The sequence below is a fragment of the Eptesicus fuscus genome, chromosome 18 (assembly GCF_027574615.1).
Source record: "Eptesicus fuscus isolate TK198812 chromosome 18, DD_ASM_mEF_20220401, whole genome shotgun sequence".
Classification (NCBI taxonomy): Eukaryota; Metazoa; Chordata; class Mammalia; order Chiroptera; family Vespertilionidae; genus Eptesicus; species Eptesicus fuscus.
In genome coordinates, this window is record NC_072490.1 from 35,838,162 (window position 1) to 35,859,080 (window position 20,919).

The 20,919-nt window shown below is 38.6% G+C and overlaps 1 protein-coding gene across 3 annotated transcripts in view; it reads right to left on the reverse strand.

Annotated features, from left to right (window-relative positions):
* Positions 1 to 20,919, reverse strand: part of ATG7 (autophagy related 7) — a 320,218-nt gene that overhangs the window by 137,686 nt on the left and 161,613 nt on the right. For all 3 annotated transcript variants that reach the window (XM_054708192.1, XM_054708191.1, XM_028127347.2), the window contains exon 17: positions 11,579 to 11,659. In XM_054708192.1, the coding sequence (XP_054564167.1) occupies positions 11,579 to 11,659 (81 nt within the window). The remainder of the gene's footprint in view (positions 1 to 11,578; positions 11,660 to 20,919) is intronic.

The window sequence follows — 20,919 nt, forward strand, 5'->3', positions numbered from 1 at the left end:
CCTGCCAAAAAAGAGTACACTGGAATTCTGAACTGTGAATTAATCCTGTCACATCAGTGCCTGAGAGATGTTTAATGTGGTAAGTGAACTGAGCATTGGAAATCCTGGACTTTCATGTCAGTATTTTTCTGGGCCTATCAATCTCTCCACTTGACAGACTGGGAAGCCCTTTTACTAGCCATGTCTCAGGAAGCTTGAATGGGACACTGAAAACGTCCATAAAGTAATGCTAAAGAGAGAGAGAAATGATGCAGCACTCGAACAGATTAAGCCAAGGCAGCTGGTGCTTCTTGCTCATGTTCCATTGGGCTCTAACCCATTTATAGTAACAGCAAGAAAAAGCAAGGCTGGAGAAAGGCTTCTGAGAAGCAGGGTGGGACAGAGACAAGAGCAACTGCAGTGACAGGCAGCAGGCCTGGTGCTGTCACAGAACTGCTATCCTGGGTCTCTTATGGCCTTGCTGCTGAGAGTACAGAGGGAACCCAACCACGAAGTCTTTCTCTAAGTTTATATCAGCTCATCTCTCAAGTTGTGAGCCTGACGCTGGTCACAGATATTTCAGGAAATAAGAGAATTCACCCCCTCTCTGAGTGCACACTCCTGGGAACATTAAACCTCAGCTTCATTTTGGTTAATAATGAAACCCCTATATCAAAAGCCTACTTGAAAAGAAAAGAGTAAAGAAAAAGACAAAGAATCTAATAACCTGCAGATGAGTATTTGCTCAGCTCTTAAAGCCATGCCCTTTTAAAATAATTACTCATCTTTTTTCATTCCCCTCCCTTTTTGTCAACTTCTAAAAATGGAGAGTTTATGACTAAATTGCAAGGTGAGTGCATTTATGAGAGGAAATGGGAATGGCACCTGATCTCTGCTTGTAGAAAGGAGCTTTCAAAAAGATTTACGGAGAGCCAGCTACATGACACTCAGCATAGAAGCTCTCATTTAATTGTCATTGCTACTAAAATGGTATTTTAACTATTTTCCATGGGAGGAAACTGAATCTCAGGAAGTCTGAGATACTTGTCACGGGTCACACAGTTAATAGATGGCATTCTCTCTAAAGCTCATTTCTATGGCATGGAAATAAGGTAGTGTGCTTTGAGTCTCTTGAACTGGCATCTCACCTGTTCAGACCCACAAGCTATTTGAAGCTCTTGCAGTTCTTTATTAATTTTTTTCTTGCAAATTGCTCTTACCCTTTATTCACAACGCATAGCTTCAAATTACTTTAGGCTTTTTTAAAAAAAAATCAAACCTACCCTCAAAGGTCAATAATTTGCCACTGCTGAGGCTATTAAGAGGAAAATATTGTGAGATCTGAAGCAATTTCTCAAGAACTTGTCAACTGTTCTAAGTTAGCTTAGCAGAGCTGAAACACGCAGTGCCTCCCCCAGGGAACTCTGTGAAAGGGCCCATTTCTTGGGACTTGTAGTCCCTGTGCAGGGAGTGTAATAGGGTGATGTAGGTCTCATTTTTCACGTATAAGTGCCTACTGGAATAATTTCAATAATAGGAAGCAGTGAGTGATTAGGCCAAGAACAGATGTGAAATAAAACTCTTAACTCCTCCATTATAGCCAAATGATGCAGTGTGTTTTTGTTTTCTTACTTATGTACATTATTTACCAGTAAGCCATTTTGCATTCATTTATTTATTTATTTTTAATCCACTTGCACTGTGATTGAAGACAAATCTGTCAGGTCAAATTGAACTAACAGAAGATCTGGATATGGGCACAGTAACAATCCTATGAATAGTTTTTATTTTATTATTTTTATTGTTAACACTATTACATATATCTCCCATACCCCCCTTTTCCCACCTCCACCCAGCTCCTGACCCCCCTCCTCTAGCCTTCACCACACTGTTATATGTGTCCATGGGCTATGCATATATGTTCTTTGGCTAATCTCTTCACCTTCTTTTATCCACTCTCCCACTCCCCTTCCCTCTGACATTTGTCAGTCTGTCCCATGTATCATGCCTCTGGTTCTATTTTGTTCATTAGGTTCCACATATTAGTGAGATCTTATAGATGGTTTTTTGACCAGGCTTTCTCTAAGAAAGAGCAATGCTAAGTTCATGTTACACATCTGGGATATGTGAGAGGTATTAATTCAACGATTCATAATTGCTACTTGCCTCAATCCCCACTTTTGTTACTATCTCCCTTCAGGGTCCTTCATGAAAGAGTTGACATAAAAGGAAAGAGAAATGTTAAGTACAACTGAGAACTGGGAGAAACCCAAATTTTCTCTTCTGCTTTTACAAATAACACAAAAACATATTTTCATGTAGATCTCTATCCCAAGTTAGAGTGCTGATAAAGATCTTAAAAATATCTAAATGCTCCTGTGAATCCAGAGTCAACTACAAAGTGATCTAGAAGTATGATGACAGGTAAGTTCTAACTACAGACCTTGTGCCTATTCAACATACCCTTAAAGCAGTCCTCATGGGAGAATGGGCAGTTATCCCAATGACGCTGCCATTCCTCAAGACTCTGTTGTATACATACTTCCATAATGTCAAGACGGTTCCTCTAATTTGCAAAACTTGCTATGTTTGTTCTCCTATGACTGCTCATATTTAGCACAGTTGCAGCCATTTTAGGACCACAGAAGAGATATTTTCCAATTTTAGTCTGATGGCTCAAGATGTTTAAAAAAAGAAACATGTACTCTTTTCTTCTCATTAAGAAAAAAACTTTAACAAAATTTTTATGTTGAAAGACGTTTAAAACTATGGAAGGCCAGACATTTTAGAATTTATCACTAGCATCACATAAAATGTTATATAAACAAGTTATAAGGACAATAACTTTAGGAATAATATGTTCTCAAAGAGTTTTTCACATTTTCTCTAGCAAAAGAAGACTGATGTAAGTACTTTTAGAAATGCCTGGACATGATATTGAAAGGCCCTTTAGAAAAAAATAACCTGGTGAGACACTAAATCCTAAGGAAATTAAGCAAAACCCTTCAAAGAACTCATTGCCAAAAAGTGTCCTTTCATAAAATGCTAAATCATCTTTGATGAATCCCAAAGGCTGCCTGTTTTAATATACTCTGGAAATGATCTTCCAACACAATAACAAATCATCGAAAGCATCAACTAAAGCAACGGAGATAGTAAAAGCTGGAAAGAAACTCAGCTGAATAAATATTTAGAACATTGAAATGCAGCATTTAATAACAGCTACCATTTATGGCTTCATGATAAATCATACCTCCATACTAGTAAGCAAAGGGTGTTCTGCTACTGAGTCTTAGCTACCTTCCGGACTCTGCGTTCCTGGAGGGCACAGGCTATCTTCCTTTTCCCCCCTCATGTTGTGCCATTCACTTATTTTTCTATCAAATCATTCATTCATTTTTCTCACCATTCAAAACACATTTAATTAGTTCCTACCACTTGCTAGGAATTAATTACCTCTTCTAAGCTAGGAACTTTTTTTTAGTAAAGATGTTTAAATAATTTGATATGCTTGAACTGTATTATCATGCAATATAACTTTACTATCTTGTCCAGAACAATGTCATCAAAAACTTCAGAGGCTGCCTTATTCATCTTTGTATCATTCAAAAATATGTCACGAAATAGGAGCTCTAATGTTTGTTGAAATGGACTGCTATAACAATAGTCATTAAAATAAACTCTTATAAATATGTATTTGAGTGTTCTAAGCATTCAATTTAAATAGTCATATACAGTATATTATCTATAACCCATGTATGTACAAGCATGTACATCCATGAAAAGTTTCCCAATTCAAACTGATGGCTCCCTTATTTTAAAAATCCAGCAGTTACTACCATGTTCCTTCCTTCCTGCTTTCCAAAGGTGTTAAGGGTAGAGGGAGAAGGGAAGAAGATGAATGTATTATATAAATAAAAAGGGAAGAAGGAACATGAATGGATGATAGTTGGGGCTCTGAGCTCATCAGGAGTCAAATCAATGCACCACCAGAGGAGGAAGAACTAACTCTTAGAACTCTGAGCAAAGTCATTCTTTTTCTCCATCCCCCAGTGGAATGCAGTTGGGCTTAAAAAATGAAATAGCTGATCAAGAAATTCTACAATCTCAGAACCATAAAACAAAATTTAGTGGTATATCAGCTCCTGCATCTCCCTTTACTATAGTTGAGAAAAATGAGTCCCCCAGCAGAGCTGGTGACATTCCAAAGCCACACAGAGAGGTCATGGTGGGGCTGGGGCTGGCTACAACATTCATCTGCTGTGTCTCATCCAGGAGTGCTTGAAAATGGTACCAACGAAAAATGCACGGAGCAAGGGTGATCCACTAGAATCCACAGGCATGTTTCAGGGATTTCATATAGCCACTGAAATTGCCTGCAAAACTGGGTTTGACTTTGCATATTTCAGGGTAGCAGGGTCTACTGCTTTCATCAGTCTAAGCAAGGTCCATGACTCAAAAAATTTAAGAACACTTTGTTAAAGGATGGGCTTGGGATGAAGGCTAAAAGTGAATGAGATTAATTCCAAACTAAAAGGAACCCATATTTTCAATAACCTGAAGAACATGCTTGGGGGAGGCAGCCAGTGGAACCATGTAAGGAATACACAGTCCTAAACTTTCTGGTCTGGAGGGTAAAAAGGATCCTATAAGGGGGAAAAAATGTATTTAGGAAATCTGGTGTGTCTTTGTGACCACAGGTGACAGTGAAATGTGTACTAGTAATTAGCACAAACTTTAACTACTGATTAGGTGGTCTCAGAAGACCACAGTTCAGAACTAATAAACAAGGCTGAGTTCTCTGGAATCACGGAAAAGGTTTTAGCAGTGGTCATCGTGAGCTATGATGGAAAGTTTCTGCAGCCTTTCAAAGTCAGGGCAGCCTTGACCTTCAATCATTATACCTGTTTGTGAATAAACAGTGAGCCCAGAAAGGGTTCCAAAGACCCCAGGAGACAAAATGCAATCACAGGGGTCTTTGTTTTCTTCTAATTCTGATGTCAACATCAGTCCCAAGAGCGGGCAAAGGCCTTGGTACTTAGTCACAAGGAACTGGAGACACGTCAGCCATTGCAATTTCCCTGGGAAACAGAAAATATTTTCCCCACTCTATGGATGAAGAAATTGAAGCAAAGGGAGAAATGTCCAAGGTTTTCAAGGAGGTGAAGAGCCAAGAGCTCTGAGGTTAGAGCTTGTAACTAAATACTCCACACTGGCTCTGGCTGGATATTCCATCTCCTTTTGGGAACCAAGCAGTTCTGGAGATTGGAGAAACACTAGTTGCTAAGGACAAGATGTGGGATACAGTTTACACCACACAACCATACATATGGAATCCATCACACATTAAAACAGAAGATTTGAGGTCTGACTGGGTAAATGAGATAGGAAAAGGAAACCTGGGGGTTACTCATCATTTTCCAAATCAGAGATTTATGTCCCTTTTGGAAAGGAGAAGGAAAACCTGTCTGCAGTCCAGTTTTGAGTAATATTTGCCACTGAGAAGCTGTATGCAAAAATTCCTGGCACAAGCTTTGGAGAGCTCTTCCGACTGGGCTCTGGCCAGTCCTTATAAATGACTGAGATTTAAAACCCTATCATATCAGAGGAGCAGGGAGTATCCTTGATGCAGCACCATAAATCCTTTTCTCTAAAGCCAATTTCAAACTTACTATAAGAATATTCAGAGAGAAAAATTTATTTATATGTACCGCCATACATATAGATTTTTTTTCTAAGTCAAGAAGGGTAAAGATCAACAGCTAACAGTGATCTGATTGGTTGGAATATGGTTGATTATCTGTTTTTTAAATCCTTAAATATATTTTTCTGATTTAAAAAATAACTAAGATGGATTACAGTGGAATAAAGAATAAAATAAAATAAGTGAAAAGATATAAAACCTAGTAACTTGGAGAGTTAATAGAGAGCCAGAGCTTATCTCATCCAATTGACTCATTTTACAAAAGAAGAAATGGAGGCGGAAAGAGGGGGGAGCACCTTGCTTGTGGTCACTCAGCAGGCCAGCAAAGGAGTAGAGCCAGGACCCTGGAAATCCCCTGACTGACTTCCTGGCCTCCACACCATCCTGTTGCAGCTGCTGGATTCCTTAAGCTAGGAAACCCCCTAAGGTAAGAAAGTGTTTTATATGGAATTATAAAATTCAAAACAGCAGTCTCAAGTGTTAAAGTACACCAGATTCCAACTCAAGAATAGCTGAAATTGAAATGGAATTCACAAAGACAAGAGGACAATTTGTAGGGGATTAGGTGTCTCAAGCACTGTCACAACTGCTATACTAAACAACTTCATAAATGTGCTATCATTTCTTGCCTCTGGTTATTGTACATGCAATTCCCCCCACCAGAATGTCTTCCTCTTGTCCTCTTTCCCATGGGTTTCTAGAAATTCCCACTAATCCTTTTATACATATATATATGTATATATTTTTAATTTATATATACACACACACACACACACACACACACACACACATTTTTAAAATACATTTTTATTGATTTCAAAGAGGAAGGGAGAGGGGGAGAACGAGACAGAAACATCGATGAGAGAGAATCTGATCGGCTGCCTCCTGCACACCCTGCAATGGGGATCGAGCCTGCAACCCAGGCATGTTCCCTGACCGGGAATCAAACTGTGACCTCCTGGTTCATAGGTTGATGCTCAACCAATGAGCCACATCGGCTGGGCCCTACTCATCTTTTTAACATCAACTCATAAGTCACTCTCTACAAGGCCTTCCCAGGTTTTTCCCATTTATAAAATTGGTATCAGGATACCATAATAAGAGGATATACCTTGACTGCAGGGCATATCACAATATAAGGGATATCATCACTGGCTTATATGCCTGTCTCACCCAAAGTTCCTTGAGGGCAGTGGCTATTTGAATTTTTGTATCTTTGGCATCCAGCAGGGCCTTAAATGCCAACTGAATAAATGAATGTCTGCTAACAAACATACAGTAAGACTTTAACCTTTCCTTCACAAATCTATGATTTGTCTTTCTATCCTCTAAATGGTACATTTGCAGAAATCTTAGGCAATAGGTTGCTTAGAAATTTGGAGATTGGAGAAACACTAGTTGCTAAGGACAAGATGTGGGATACAGTTTACACCACACAACCATACATATGTCTTAGGGACAGAGTTTTTTTCTTAAAGTTTAAACAGTATTGGTATTTCATGCTTTTTAATTTACAAAGAATTATGACAGAAAAAAAAGGTAGGATTATATAATATAAAAAGATAAATGGATAGGCTGGCTATGACAAAGGCAAAAAGAAAGTATAATTTACCAAATGATCATAAAAGCTAACATGATTCCTACTCGCCCTCTCCCTACCAGTATTGCTCCTGACTGCAAATCTGAGAGAAGTTTCTAGACAACTTCTGGGTTCCAGAAACAAGACTATTACTGCATAAAATACTGGAAGGTGTTGGGCTTTCTCCTTATAGGGAAAGAGAATGGTCACAATATTCAACATACTGCCCTCTTCACCCAAGACTGACTGGGAAGGGGTACAAGGGAACCTTCTGGTGTAATAAAAATATTCAATGTCTTTGTTGTTGGTGGTGATCCTCACCCGAGGATATTTTTCCATTGATTTTTAGGGAGAGTGGAAGAGAGGGAAAGAGAGAGAGAAACACTGATGTGAGAGAAAAACATAGATTGGTTGCCTCCTGTATGAGCTCTGACCAGGGCCCAGGCCAGGGAGGAGCCTACATCCAAGGTACATGCCCTTGACTGGAATCGAACCTGGGACCCTTTTGGTCCACAGGCTGACGCTCTATCCACTGAGCCAAACCGGCTAGGGCTGTTCAATGTCTTGACTGAAATGTAGGTTACATGGGTGTGGATATATTTGTCAAAACTTAATAGAATTCTCACTGTATATAAATTTCACCTAGAAAAAAAGAACCATGCACAATTAAACTCTAATTAGTAGGTTTCCTTTCTGCAGTAATATGGGATAGAAATTTTGAAACTAATTTCTGTGTAATCTAGACTTGTGCAAGTGAGTAAATATCCAGAGTAATGGGAGTCAGGTTTCTCACTGTTGGGGATGTTAGTTACAAATATAGAAAGGGGGAAATAAACTTCACCCAAGGGGTTAAACTACATCATGTGCCTCCTAACATGAGGATGCATCATCACTTCTCTGGTATTCCTGCCAAAAACTCAGAACCTGAACCTAATCATAAGAAAACATTAGGCACATCCAAATAGAGGCAAATTCTACAAAATAACTGGCAAAATATCAGAATACTGAAGTTAACAAAGACAAAGAAAGGCTAAGAAACTTTTCCAGATTGAGGGAAGCCAAAGAGATGTGACAATTAAATGCAATTGCTTGATGCTGAATCAGATCCTGGTCTAGGAGGGAAAACCTATAAAGGACACTACTGGTTCAAATAGCAACATTTGAAATATAGACTGTGGATTAGAGAATAGTATTATATAAACATTAAATTGCCTGAATTTGATAAGAGTATTGTGTTTAGGTAAGAGAATATCCTTGTTCTTAGGAAATACACTGAAGTATTTAATTGTAAATGACCACAATGTCTCCAACGTACTCTCAAACTTTTAAGAGACAGGAGAGTGGAGGAGCAGGGAGGAAAGGGAGCCCACAGGTACAAATGGGGAAAAATGTAAACAACTGGTGAATCTGGGTAAAGGTTATACAGGAATTCCTTGTACTATTCTTGCAACTTAAAATTATATCAAAATAGAAAATTATCAAAAAAGCAAAATAAATATAACTTCCCCCAAAAATATTTAGGTGAAAGGCTAATAACAAGAATACACTTAACTTGTTTCAAAATTATACTTTTTCTTCTGATAGTAATTCCACAAAACTCTAGTTGGTTCTAAATTCCTTTTTAGAACTAAAAAACAACTCATGTACCTTCCAATAGGGTTTTTTGAAGTCCCAGTGGTCAATACTGTCATTTTAGAAAGTTTTGTAAGGTAATCAACAGAAATTGGAATGAAAGTAACTCCTTACCATTCCCCTCCCTCCAGATTCTTCAATAGCTTTTCTGTAAGACCAAACAATTCACCTGGCTATATGCCAAGCTAAAATCAAACAGGGTAAGAATGATTTATGTGTAGATGATTCTGCCTTCCCTGCCATGGAAGCAGAGAACTGTATTCTTCCACACCTCGGGCCTTATAAAAGGTGTACACACACACACACACACACACACACACACACACACGAACAAGAACATTATTACTTAGCTGAGCTTATTCACCTCCCCAATCTTTCTGTATTTGTGGTTAAATCAAGACAAGTATAGCCTCAGTTCTAGGGAAAAAAAATACTGAAAACTACCAAAGGAAAAAATTACTTCATAGATGTCAAAGGAGAATTTTTCAAAAGTCATTTTTAGCCCCCAAAAATCTTTTTGAAACAATAACAACTATTATATGACTCAGTATAAAAATATTATGCTAAGTATGCATTAAGAAAAATTCACATGCACAAAGATGAAAATGTAATTGGATTTGTCATTTCAAAGTATTAATGTTGGGTTTGCAGATAATAGAGAACGACATTCTCCCATATGAATAAAGAAGTTAGCCAAGTAAGTAAATGCTGTGTTTCTACTGTAAGGAAATACGTGTACCAATGAAGCAACCTTTCCAGCACAAAAGAAATTTAATACCTGACCACATGAAAAGTGATCGCTATGGGAATAGCACAGCTGTTAAAATCCAAGTCAGTTTGTATTAAATCGTCCAGCATGTTTATGTAAAGCAGGCCTCTAAGAATGGCCACCAAGAGGAGATAATTTTGCTAACAAATAAAGTGATACATATATTTAATGCAATGCTTACAATAGTGTGAAAACAAAATGCAAAGCTATTCTCTCTCAAAAAATATAAGGGACCTCAGTTAGGTGGTATGCTTGTGATTCTTTTATAAACAGTACCTTAGGGGCTAACTTAATGAGAAATAGAACAAGAAAGAATGAATGTTTACATTTCATTTAGAGAGCCCAATTATCTTTATTTCATTGATTAGCCAGATCTATATAAAGCCACAGATCTGGCACCAGTGCCAAATCATTTCTATATGAAAATTAATACTATTGCCAAATTATTTTGAGACCAATTAGCTCAGCCATTCAAAGAAAAGAAATGTGCTCCACTAAAAAGTATATAATCCTAAAACTTGCATTTCTGAAGACAGAAGTGCACATAGACATCCTTGTGATCTTGACTTGAGCAGATATACCTTAGAGAAACTACAGAAAGAATGTGCTCATGAGTAACTACTGACAAATGGTATGCTTTAAATCTCAACACAGACACTTGATAAAGCAGGAGCTTAGTTTACATTTGAAGAAAAAAATTACTCTAAATTTCTGAGCACCTAAAAGGAACCAAATTTATCAACACTGTTGTCAAATCTGAGTTAACTTTTTAGAGAAACTGGTCAGGATTGTTCTTTTCATAAGATATGACCCACATGAAGTTTTCAAAGGTTTGTCAACTCAGAGTAAAGAGAATTTCTCTAGAACTTAATCCCTTCTATACTGCCAGATGTAGGCTACTCAGCAAATAAGTCCCAAATTATAACTGAGAGGCCAGAGTTTGGGATTAATGACCCCAACACTATTTTGTATAATACCTGAACATGAAAGTTTTATTTAAAAAATCATGAGTTTTGAAAGCTCAGGTTAAATCACTGGAGATTAGAGGCTTAAAGAGACATTCAAAAGGAAATTAGCTATAATACACAGCATACATGTAAAAATAACTCAGACTATCTCAAAGCCTATTTAAAAATGAGATGCCATCACTGTAGTTTTGAGATATGTCAGCCGGTTTCCTATTACAATGGAGGACATACCAGCTCTATTTTTAGAGCCTCTGGAAAGATCAAAGCTGAACTTTTACTGGCTCGCCCTCCAGGCCCCTAATCTCCATTTACTCTTCCTTGTCATTATACAGCTCTCCAAAACACACACCACCAGACTGCCCAGTATCCCCCATCCTCTGAGTAACACTTAAAAGTTGCTCTGTGATGTAACCCACAGGCACAGACAACAGTGTGGTGACAGCCAGAGGGAAAGTGGGGTGGGGGTAGGTAGAGGTGGGATGGGGACAGAAAAGACTTTGCTTGGGGCAATGGTGCATGGTGCAGTATGCAGATGATGTTTTATTGAGTTGTACACTTGAAACCTATACGGTTTTGTGAACCAATGTCACCCCAGCAAATTCAATTAAAAAAAAAAAGTTGCTCTATGATGGTCAATGGGAAGGAGGAACTCTCTGGGGGAGAACAAAGTCTAGTAGAGATCAAGTTCAAGCCAAAATTACCAGATGCAAGTACTGATACAGAACTAAAATATCTAATTCCATCTCTCTCTGTATACATACTCTATAAATCAAACTGTCTCAGGCTGGTTACTATGAGAATGAACACAGATAAATGAAAACTCCTTTCTGGTTTTTTAGATTCTCACCTCTCCCCCAGAAAGCCCTCAGTTGGTTTGAATGCCTCTGATTGGTAAGGCTGATGGGCTTATTTTAAAAGACAAGTCCTTTAATTGTAGAATGACTTACTTTGGAAGAACAAGCTGTACATTTGTCAAATGCCAGGCTGACAGGAAGGACATTATCAAATCTTGACAGAAATCCCCGGATCTAAAAACAAGCAAAACAAAAACATTCATATCAAGCTCGGAATGACCACACCTGTAAAATACATGTGTCGTTTCAAACAAGCTGGAAACAATTCATAGTCCTGACACAGATTACTAGCAAAAGTGAAGTTCAGCATGAGTATCTTCCTTTGCACTATATATAATCAGTGTGAGGAAGAACTTTAGGGCCTTTATCCCATTAGGAACCAGGACCTACAAGCTTTTCACATTTGAGACTTAAAAACATAATAGACTCTAAAATACAAAAAGAAAGCTGTAAAATCTAAAGTTCCATTTTAATAAATGTCTTCAAAAACATAACAGATCAACTAACTTATGACAAGTCTCATATATAAGTCATAGTAAATATGAAGTGTGTATTTCTAGGATGTGATATTGGGTGGGGTCCCACAAGGTAAGAAGGCCTGGGGACTATAGAAGACAAACGCAGTCCTAAATATACATATTACTTGCTTGGCTTAGAACACATAGGGATACAATGCAAAACATCACCAAATGTATGGGGAAACAGCGCCACCTTGAGCATAAACTTCTGGACTACAACTGATTTCCATTTACTGAGGATCAGCCACAACCAGGTTTCACAAACCAAAGTTTAAGTAATTTACTCAGAACATCATACCTCTAGAACTATACTTACACAAAATGGGGAGTTTTAAACTGTTGTATATATCATTAAAATATTACCACTAAAATATGCATGGCAAACTCTCCAAAGTCTCCACAGGACTCAACATTTATAAGTCAGATCTTCCCAACTACCTCATCTTATGTTGATAAAACTCAAACTCAGAAAGGTGAAGCAAGGTAGGTCAGGAAAACAAAGTGACAGAGCTAAGATTCAAAAGTAGCCCTCCTGGAAAGTAGGTGGGGGGTAGGTAGAGGTGAGCAAATTGAGGGGATGAGGACGAAAAGAGACTTTGCTTGGGGTGATGGGCACACGATGCAGCATGCAGATGATGTTTTGAGTTGTACACTTGAAACCCGTATGGTTTTGTGAACCAATGTCACCCCAATAAATTCAAGTAAAGGAAACAAAATTGACTTCCCTGACTCCAAACCTGGCCAGGGCCTGGGCCCCTATCCTCCTAGTTTCTACCCCTCCTTGCCTCTTTCCCCTTCTCTCAGGATATCACAGCATTAGTCTTCAATATTAGGTCTCAACACAAATTTAACTTGTATAGCGTAAAAGAATCAACCCATACACCAGTGTCGTCTTTAGCCACCCTACCAACACTCCCCACAAAACAAAAACAAACAGAGCCTGACTGACTCTTTAAAGAGACAGGCTTCCTTCCAAGTTTGGACCCACTGCAGCTAACAGTCTAACTTCATGTGCTTACTGGAAAATCTAACCTTGAAAAAATGCCTGTAGCCATCTTTTAAATGTCCTTATCAATGTAATCCAAGAACAAAAGTGTTTCGTAGAAATGATAATTCATATAGTTGGGAAAATTTAGATAACCTCATCTTGAACCTCTGAAATATTGACAATCTTTTAGTTCCCTGTGTCTCAGGAATGTGGTAGCCACTTACAATGCAGTACTTGAAGCACAGTTAGGGTCTTAAGTTTGCTATTCAGCACATCAAAACAGAAGACATCAGAGAGGGAACCAAGATGGCGGCATAGTTAAACAACTAATCTGCTGCCTCACACAACAATTTAAAAAACACAACTAAAAGACAAAAACGTCTACCACCCAGAACCACGGGAAAGCTGGCTGAGTGGAAGATTTACAGCTGAGAAGAGAAAGGAGCACAATCGCTGAAAAGCTGAGGTACGGAGGCACGCGAATCGGGCCGGCGGGCGGCTGGGTGCGCGGCTTTTCTTCAACCCGCAGGGAGACAAGCTCCCGATCACTCTGAAATCCAGTTTCTGGGGACACTCGGGGACCCAGACGCCTACGGGGAGAAGCTGGACTCTCGGCCATCGGGTCGGAAAGTGAGAGTGACTTTTTTGCAGAGGTGCGCCCAGCAATCATTGTTTACTGCGCTGGAGCGCGGGGCGCAGGGACTTGGAAACTTGGAAAGGCAGAGACGGCTGACGGCAGCCATTGCCGTTGGCCACGCCCCAGCCTAGTGACGCCCTGAGACCCCGCCCTGCCCTGAGGCCCCGCCCCGCACATTCTACAAACCCGCCCAGGCTCCACTCAGCGGCTTTTGCATATAAATGGCTTGTTCTGTGGCAGCTTAACCAACTACAGCTCCAGACTGCTCCAAAACCGCCCAAGCAAAGGAGGAGAAAACTAGCCCTTGCTGTAGCTCCTGCTGGGGAACACGCAGTACACAAGGGTACACCAAGAGTGTCCACCTCAAGTAACTGGGAGGCTGACTCGTTGAACCAATAGGACACCTAGTAGACAAAACTACCCTACCAACTCAGGGAAGCAGAGTATATGAGAAGGCAAGGAAACAGATCACAAACCAAAGAAATGGAGGAGAATAAGCGACTGGACATAGAGTTCAAAACCACTGTTATAAGGTTTTTCAAGAATTTCATGGAAAAGGCCGATAAATTCAATGAGACCCTTGAGGATATGAAAAAGGACCAACTAGAAATTAAACATACAGTGACTGAGATAAAAAATATTATACAGAGACCCAAAAGCAGACTAGAGGATTGCAAGAATCAACTCAAAGATTTGGAATACAAAGAGGCCAAGGACACTCCTCCAGAGAAGCATGAAGTGAAGAGAATTCAGAAAGTTGAAGATAGTGTAAGAAGTCTCTGGGACAACTTCAAGCGAACCAACATCAGAATTATGGGGGTACCAGAAGAAGAGAGAGAGCAAGATGCTGAAAACCTATTTGAAGAAATAATGAACGAAAACTTCCCCCACCTGATGAAAGAAATAGACTTACGAGTCCAGGAAGCGCACAGAACCCCAAACAAAAGGAATCCAAAGAGGACCACACCAAGACACATCATAATTAAAATGCCAAGAGCAAAAGACAAAGAGAGAATCTTACAAGCAGCAAGAGAAAAACAGTTAGTTACCTACAAGGGAGCTCCCATACGATTATCAGCTAATTTCTCAACAGAAACCATGCAGGCCAGACGGGAGTGGCAAGAAATATTCAAAGTGATGAATAGCAGGAACCTACAACCAAGACTACTCTACCCAGCAAAGTTATCATTCAGAATTGAAGGGCAGATAAAGAGCTTCACAGATAAGAAAAACCTAAAGGAGTTCATCACCACCAAACCAGCATTATATGAAATGCTGAAAGGCATTCTTTAAAAAGAGGAAAAAGAAGAAAGATAAAAATTATGAACAACAAATACATATATATCAACAAGTGAATCTAAACGTCAAGTGAATTCAAAATCTGAGGAACAGAATAAACTGGTGAACTTAATAGAATCAGAGGCATAGAATGGGAGTGGATTGATAATTCTCAGGGGGAAAGGGGTGTCTGTGTGGGGAGTATGGGAAGAGACTGGACAAAAATCATACACCTATGGATAAGGACAGCGGGGGGGGGGGGGGAGGTAAGGGAAGAGGGGGGGTAGGAACGGGGTGGTGGGGAGATATGTGGGGAAAAAGGAGAAACAATTGTAATCTGAACAATAAAGATTCATTAAATTAAAAAAAATTAAAAATAAAAAATAAAAAATAAAAAAACAGAAGACATCAAACTGGCAGAGAAGCCTTTAATGGCAAGACACAAATGGGAATGCTGAGATCCTCTTGAGATCTGAAGTTAAAAGCTTGAAAGAATTTTCATTTAATACAAAATTTACCTGGAAAATTTTTTTATCATTAGTAGCATATTTTCCATAAAAATGTTCTTTGACACCATCTATATGGTGTCATGGAAAGATTTCTTCATTCTTTTGTCTTTATATAGCCAATATCAAGCTTTCTTTATGTTATATAAAAAAAATATATGCTGGTAATTTTCTCTAAATTGTCTCATGACTGGAGGTGGGGAGGGAAAGCTGAAGGAAAGGGAGACAGAAGACCCAGTTAGGAACAAAAGGAAGAGAGAAAAAGGAAAGGGAGGAAGGAAAGAAAATAAAAACAATAACACAGATGGCGAGCCATAGAAGAAAAAGGAGCTGAATTGAATGGGTGGGCCAAGCAATTGTTTAATAAGCCAGAAAGCTCTTTACTAGGAAACTGTGATTCATTTTCCCAGGAAGTGAAGTAGAGTAACATGTGCATGTGAGGCTTTTCAAATTCACCAAGTTGGTATCAGAAGGTCCAGAACGTTAATCAAAGTAATTCCAATTTTAGGTAATTTAAAAGAGGAAAGCCTTCTTCTCAAACCAATGTCAACATACTCCTAACGGGTATCTTCACAGGTGAGCTCTCTCCCTTCCATTCAATGTAACACTCTGTTGTTGATTAATTTTTCTAATATAAAGCTCTGAGGTGTGTCAAAGTTTTAAAAATAAAATGGAACCTCATTTCTCCATTTTAAACCGTCTGGAAGGCTGTTCGAAAACCGAATCATTTTTTCCTATTAGAAATAGTGTAAATTGAATTAATCAGTTCCAGACCCCCAAAAGATTCCTTTTTAACCTTTCTTATATATAGTACTGTTTAATCTATAAACACTTTAAAAACAAAAAGGACATGAAATGTAAATGAAAATTTAACAAAAAGAAAATATACAGTAAAAACTGAAAATTTAATAATAATTATAAGCAGCAACAAAAGCAAAAAGACATGAAAATATTCACAGTACGATTTCCTGAGATTTTAACTGTGGTAAACTGACTCATATTCACTCATTCTCTCCTTTGTCTGTCACCTGAGAGATGCGTGACTGATCAAACAGATATCAGCATGAAAGCGTTGTCAGGTTAAGAAGTGAATTGTTAGAGAGGGAGATATTAGAGAAACGAGGTTCCACATGTTTTTATTGATTTTAGAGAAGAAGGGACAGAGATAGAGAAATAGATACATTGATGAGAGAGACATAGATGGGCTGCCTCCTGCACGCCCCCTACTGGGGATCGAGCCCATTACATAACCCAGGCATGTGCCCTGACCTGGAATAGAACCGAATAGAACCAGGGAACTGGTGGTTCATGGGTCAATGCTCAACCACCGAGCCACACAGGCCGGGAAGGTATGTCATTTTTAATCAACTTTCTGGAGCTAACCAAATTCAGCAGAGAATTCCTTATTCTGGCATTTAAGATTCCCTCTAATCTGGGCCCAACCGGCCCTCTAATTATGTTTTGGATTAAATTTTTCACAGGCCCCATACAAATGCTAAGCTGAACTACAACTTCCATTCCAAAGACATTCCCAAGTTTCACACCTTGTCTCATGCTAAATTCTGGGACTCAGAATTCTTCCTTTTGGAAATAACTACATATCCAAATCTTCATCTTCCCTAAAAGCCATTCAACTCAAACACACTTCTTTCATAAACCTTCAACCTACCACCCAACTTAGAAATAATGTTTCTATCATCCGAAATTCCTCTTTTTGGCATTTACCATCAAAATACCTTGTGTAATAGTTATTTTTTTTAAAAAATTACAGATTTATTAAGATATAATTAATGTAACATAAAATTTGTCTTTTTAAAGCATACAATTCAGTGGCTTTTATATATTTATGGAGGTGTATGACTATCACCAGTATCTAATTTCTGAACATTTTCATTACCCCAAAAAGAAACCTAGAACTCATAAGCAATTAGTCTCCATTCTCCATGTTTTACAGCACTTGCCAGCTATTAATCTGCCTTCTATGTCTATTGATTTGCCTATTTTGCTTATTCCCTATAAAGGGAATCATACAAGACTGTCTTCTTGCACTCAGCATAATGTTTTTACCCATATTGCATCATGTATCTGTACTTCACTCCTTTTTATTGTCAAACAATATTCCATTGTATAAATATACCACATTTTGTTTATCCAGCCATCAATTGATGGACATTTCTTTATACAGAGTGGAATCAATGTGTCAGATGGTAACTAAATGCTTAATATATTGAGGAACTGCTATTCTGTTTTCCAAAGTGACATTCCTGCCAGCAAGGTATGAGGTTCCTAATTTCTCTACCTTCTTGTCGATACTTGTTATTGCTTTTTAAAAAAAAATCATTATTATAGTCATTCCAGTGAGTGTAAAGTGATATCTCACTGTGGGTTTTATTTGCATTTCTCTAATGATTACTAATTTTGAGCATTTTCCTATGTGCTTCTTGACTGTTTGTATATCTTCTTTGGAGAAATGTCTATTCAAATTACTTGCCAAATTTTAATCTGGGTTTTCTATTTATTGTTAAATTGAAGAGCTCTCTCTATATTTTGGATACAAGTTTCTTATCAGATATATAATTTGCAAATATTTTCTCCCATTCTGTAGGTTTTCTTTTTTTTTAATTTTTTTAAATTTACATTTTAATCCTTACCCAAAGATATTTTTTCCATTCACTTTTTTTTTTTTTTTTGAGAGAGAGAGAAAGACAGAAATGTTGATGTGAGAAAGATATAGATTGGTTGCTTCCTGCATGCGCACTGACCAAGGCCAGAGAGGAGCCTGAAACCGAGATATGCGCCCTTGAATGGAATCGAACCTGGGACCCTTTGGTCCACAGGCCGATGCTCTATGCCAGTGGTCGGCAAATTCATTAGTCAACAGAGCCAAATATCAACAGTACAACGATTGAAATTTCTTTTGAGAGCCAAATTTTTTAAACTTAAACTATATAGGTAGGTACATTGTTATTAACTTAATTAGGGTACTCCTAAGCTGGCCTTTGCTAAAAACTCAAGAGGCCAAAGAGCCACATGTGGCTCGCGAGCTGCAGTTTGCCGACCACTGCTCTATGCATTGAGCCAAACCAGCTAGGGCTGTAGGTTTTCTTTTCACTTTCCTGATGATGTTCTTTGAAGCACAAAACTTCTTTATTTTCATGAAGTCTTGTTTATTTTTTCTTCGGTTGCTTGATCTTTTTGTGCCATATATAAGAAACCATTGTGTAATGAAGGTCATGAAGATTTATTATGCTTTCTTCAAGTCTTATAGTTTTAGCTTTTACATTTAGGTCTGTCTTCCATTTTGAGTTAATTTTTTTAAATATATTTTTTTATTCATGTGCTCAACCATTGAGCCACATCAGCTGGGCGAGTTCATTTTTGTATATGGTGCAAGGTAAAGGTTGAAATTCCTTACTTTGCATGTGGGGATCCAATTGTCCCAACCCTTTGTTGGAAAGACTCTTCTCCCGTTAATGTAAAAAACCATTGAAACCTGTAAAGAATTTTTGTGAGTTTATTTGAGCCAAACTGTCGACATATGCCAGGAAGCAGAACCTCAACGAATTGAGATAATGCTCCGGAGAATGGTGGGTTACATCTGTATTTATACATTGCAATCAAAGGAAGGGACGTAGGTGGGTTACATGGAATCCATTGGTGATAGATTAGAGAGGCGGGAGAAAGCAAAGCCTGGGGTGGGGGGGTGGGGGGGGTGGGGGGGTGGAGGAACCCCTGGGATTGTATAAAAAGTAAAATAATGGACACATACTTAAGTGGGTGCAGGAACAATTAACATGATAATAAAGAAATTTGTGGTATCTGTCCTGGTGCCCAACACATTTGGTTGTGCCCCAAGGGGTCCAGAAAAAGGGAAGTTACAAGTTACCCAGACACTTCAAGGGTATGTTATCATAGATGCAAAAAGACAGATATGTTCAGTTAATGTAAAGGTTGACCTTATCAGTGAAGATACCAACCTAGAACGTAACTGCCCACCATAACTGCTTTTAAAGTTTAATCTCAGACCATCCTTTGTGGTTACTTTAGACCTCTGTGTTTGCAAGGGGCCACATGCTAACCTGAGCTTGTCATGTTAGCATGTGGCCCCTTTCGTCCACACTCCCACCCCTGAACTATGAGCAAATGACCATAAATGTAAGGGTTCATTTCTGGACTCTCAATTCTATTCTGTTGATCTATCTGACTGTTCTGTGATAGCACTATACTGTCTTGCTTACTGTAGCTTTAGAGTAAGTTTTGAAACTGGGAAGTGTGAATCTTCTAATTTTATTCTTTTTTCCCCCAAGATTATTTTGGCTATTCTGGGTCCTTTGCTTTTCCATATGAATTTAGAATCAACCTGTATGCTATAGTTATTTTTTAAAAATTACTTATCTCTCTTGTTTTTATTTTTTATTTTTATTTTTTTTTAAATATATTTTATTGATTCTTTACAGAGAGGAAGAGAGAGGGATAGAGAGTTAGAAACATCGATGAGAGAGAAACATCGATCAGGTGCCTCTTGCACACCCCCTACTGGGGATGTGCCTGCAACCAAGGTACATGCCCTTGACCGGAATCGAACCTGGGACCTTTCAGTCCGCAGGCCGACGCTCTATCCACTGAGCCAAACCGGTTTCGGCATCTCTCTTGTTTTTAGAGGGCAAGACTCAGGTTGCACTATTTGCATTTGTCCACAGCACAGTGATTTGCTCATAAAAGATACTCAATATTATTCATTATGAAATGATATAAACACCAACACCTCAAAGCTTACCAAATTGTTCATATCTAAACTCTACAGAGAAAACACAAAAAAACCCTCCAATTTACCATCATCCAGGCAATTTGAAGGCCTTCCCCAACAATGTTTAAATCCCCACTATTACAAATGCACTGAGCTTCCACAACACGATCTACATTCCCTCAATCTTACAAGAAATGCGTAAAAGCTAAGGAGCAGAGGTTGCTACTTAAAATTTTAGCACCTTCCTTAGACATCCCAGAGAAATCCAAAATCCAGGTTCCATAGGCAATCCTAATAAACATATTCACACCAATTTAGAGAGGCCAGGCCCTGATTCATAATAACAAAAATTATAAAAATTTGTCCCTTACTTGGATGGAGAAAACTTCATCATCACCTTCCTACTTAGAAGTGTACAAAGTATGTAAAGCAATATGCTCCTTCAGTATTTTTCTAAACTTGCCTGATAAGAATCGCCTGGAACTTGATTCAAAAGGTCTGGGATAAGTGAGAAACCAATCGGGAACCAAAAACCAGGATTACAGGCTTTATTAGGGGAAAGAGACCTGCTGGGCTGTCTCGCAAGGAGCAGAGGTGAACACGCCTTTTGAGGGGAGGAATGGGAAGGAATGGGGGCTTATTGTACTTGGCACGCACTGATTGGTGACTTAATGTATGGTCATATAGGAACAAGGGCTTAGGGTATTTGGCAGGTGTTGATTGGTGGTTCAATGTATAGTCCATATAAGGTGCCTGGTTA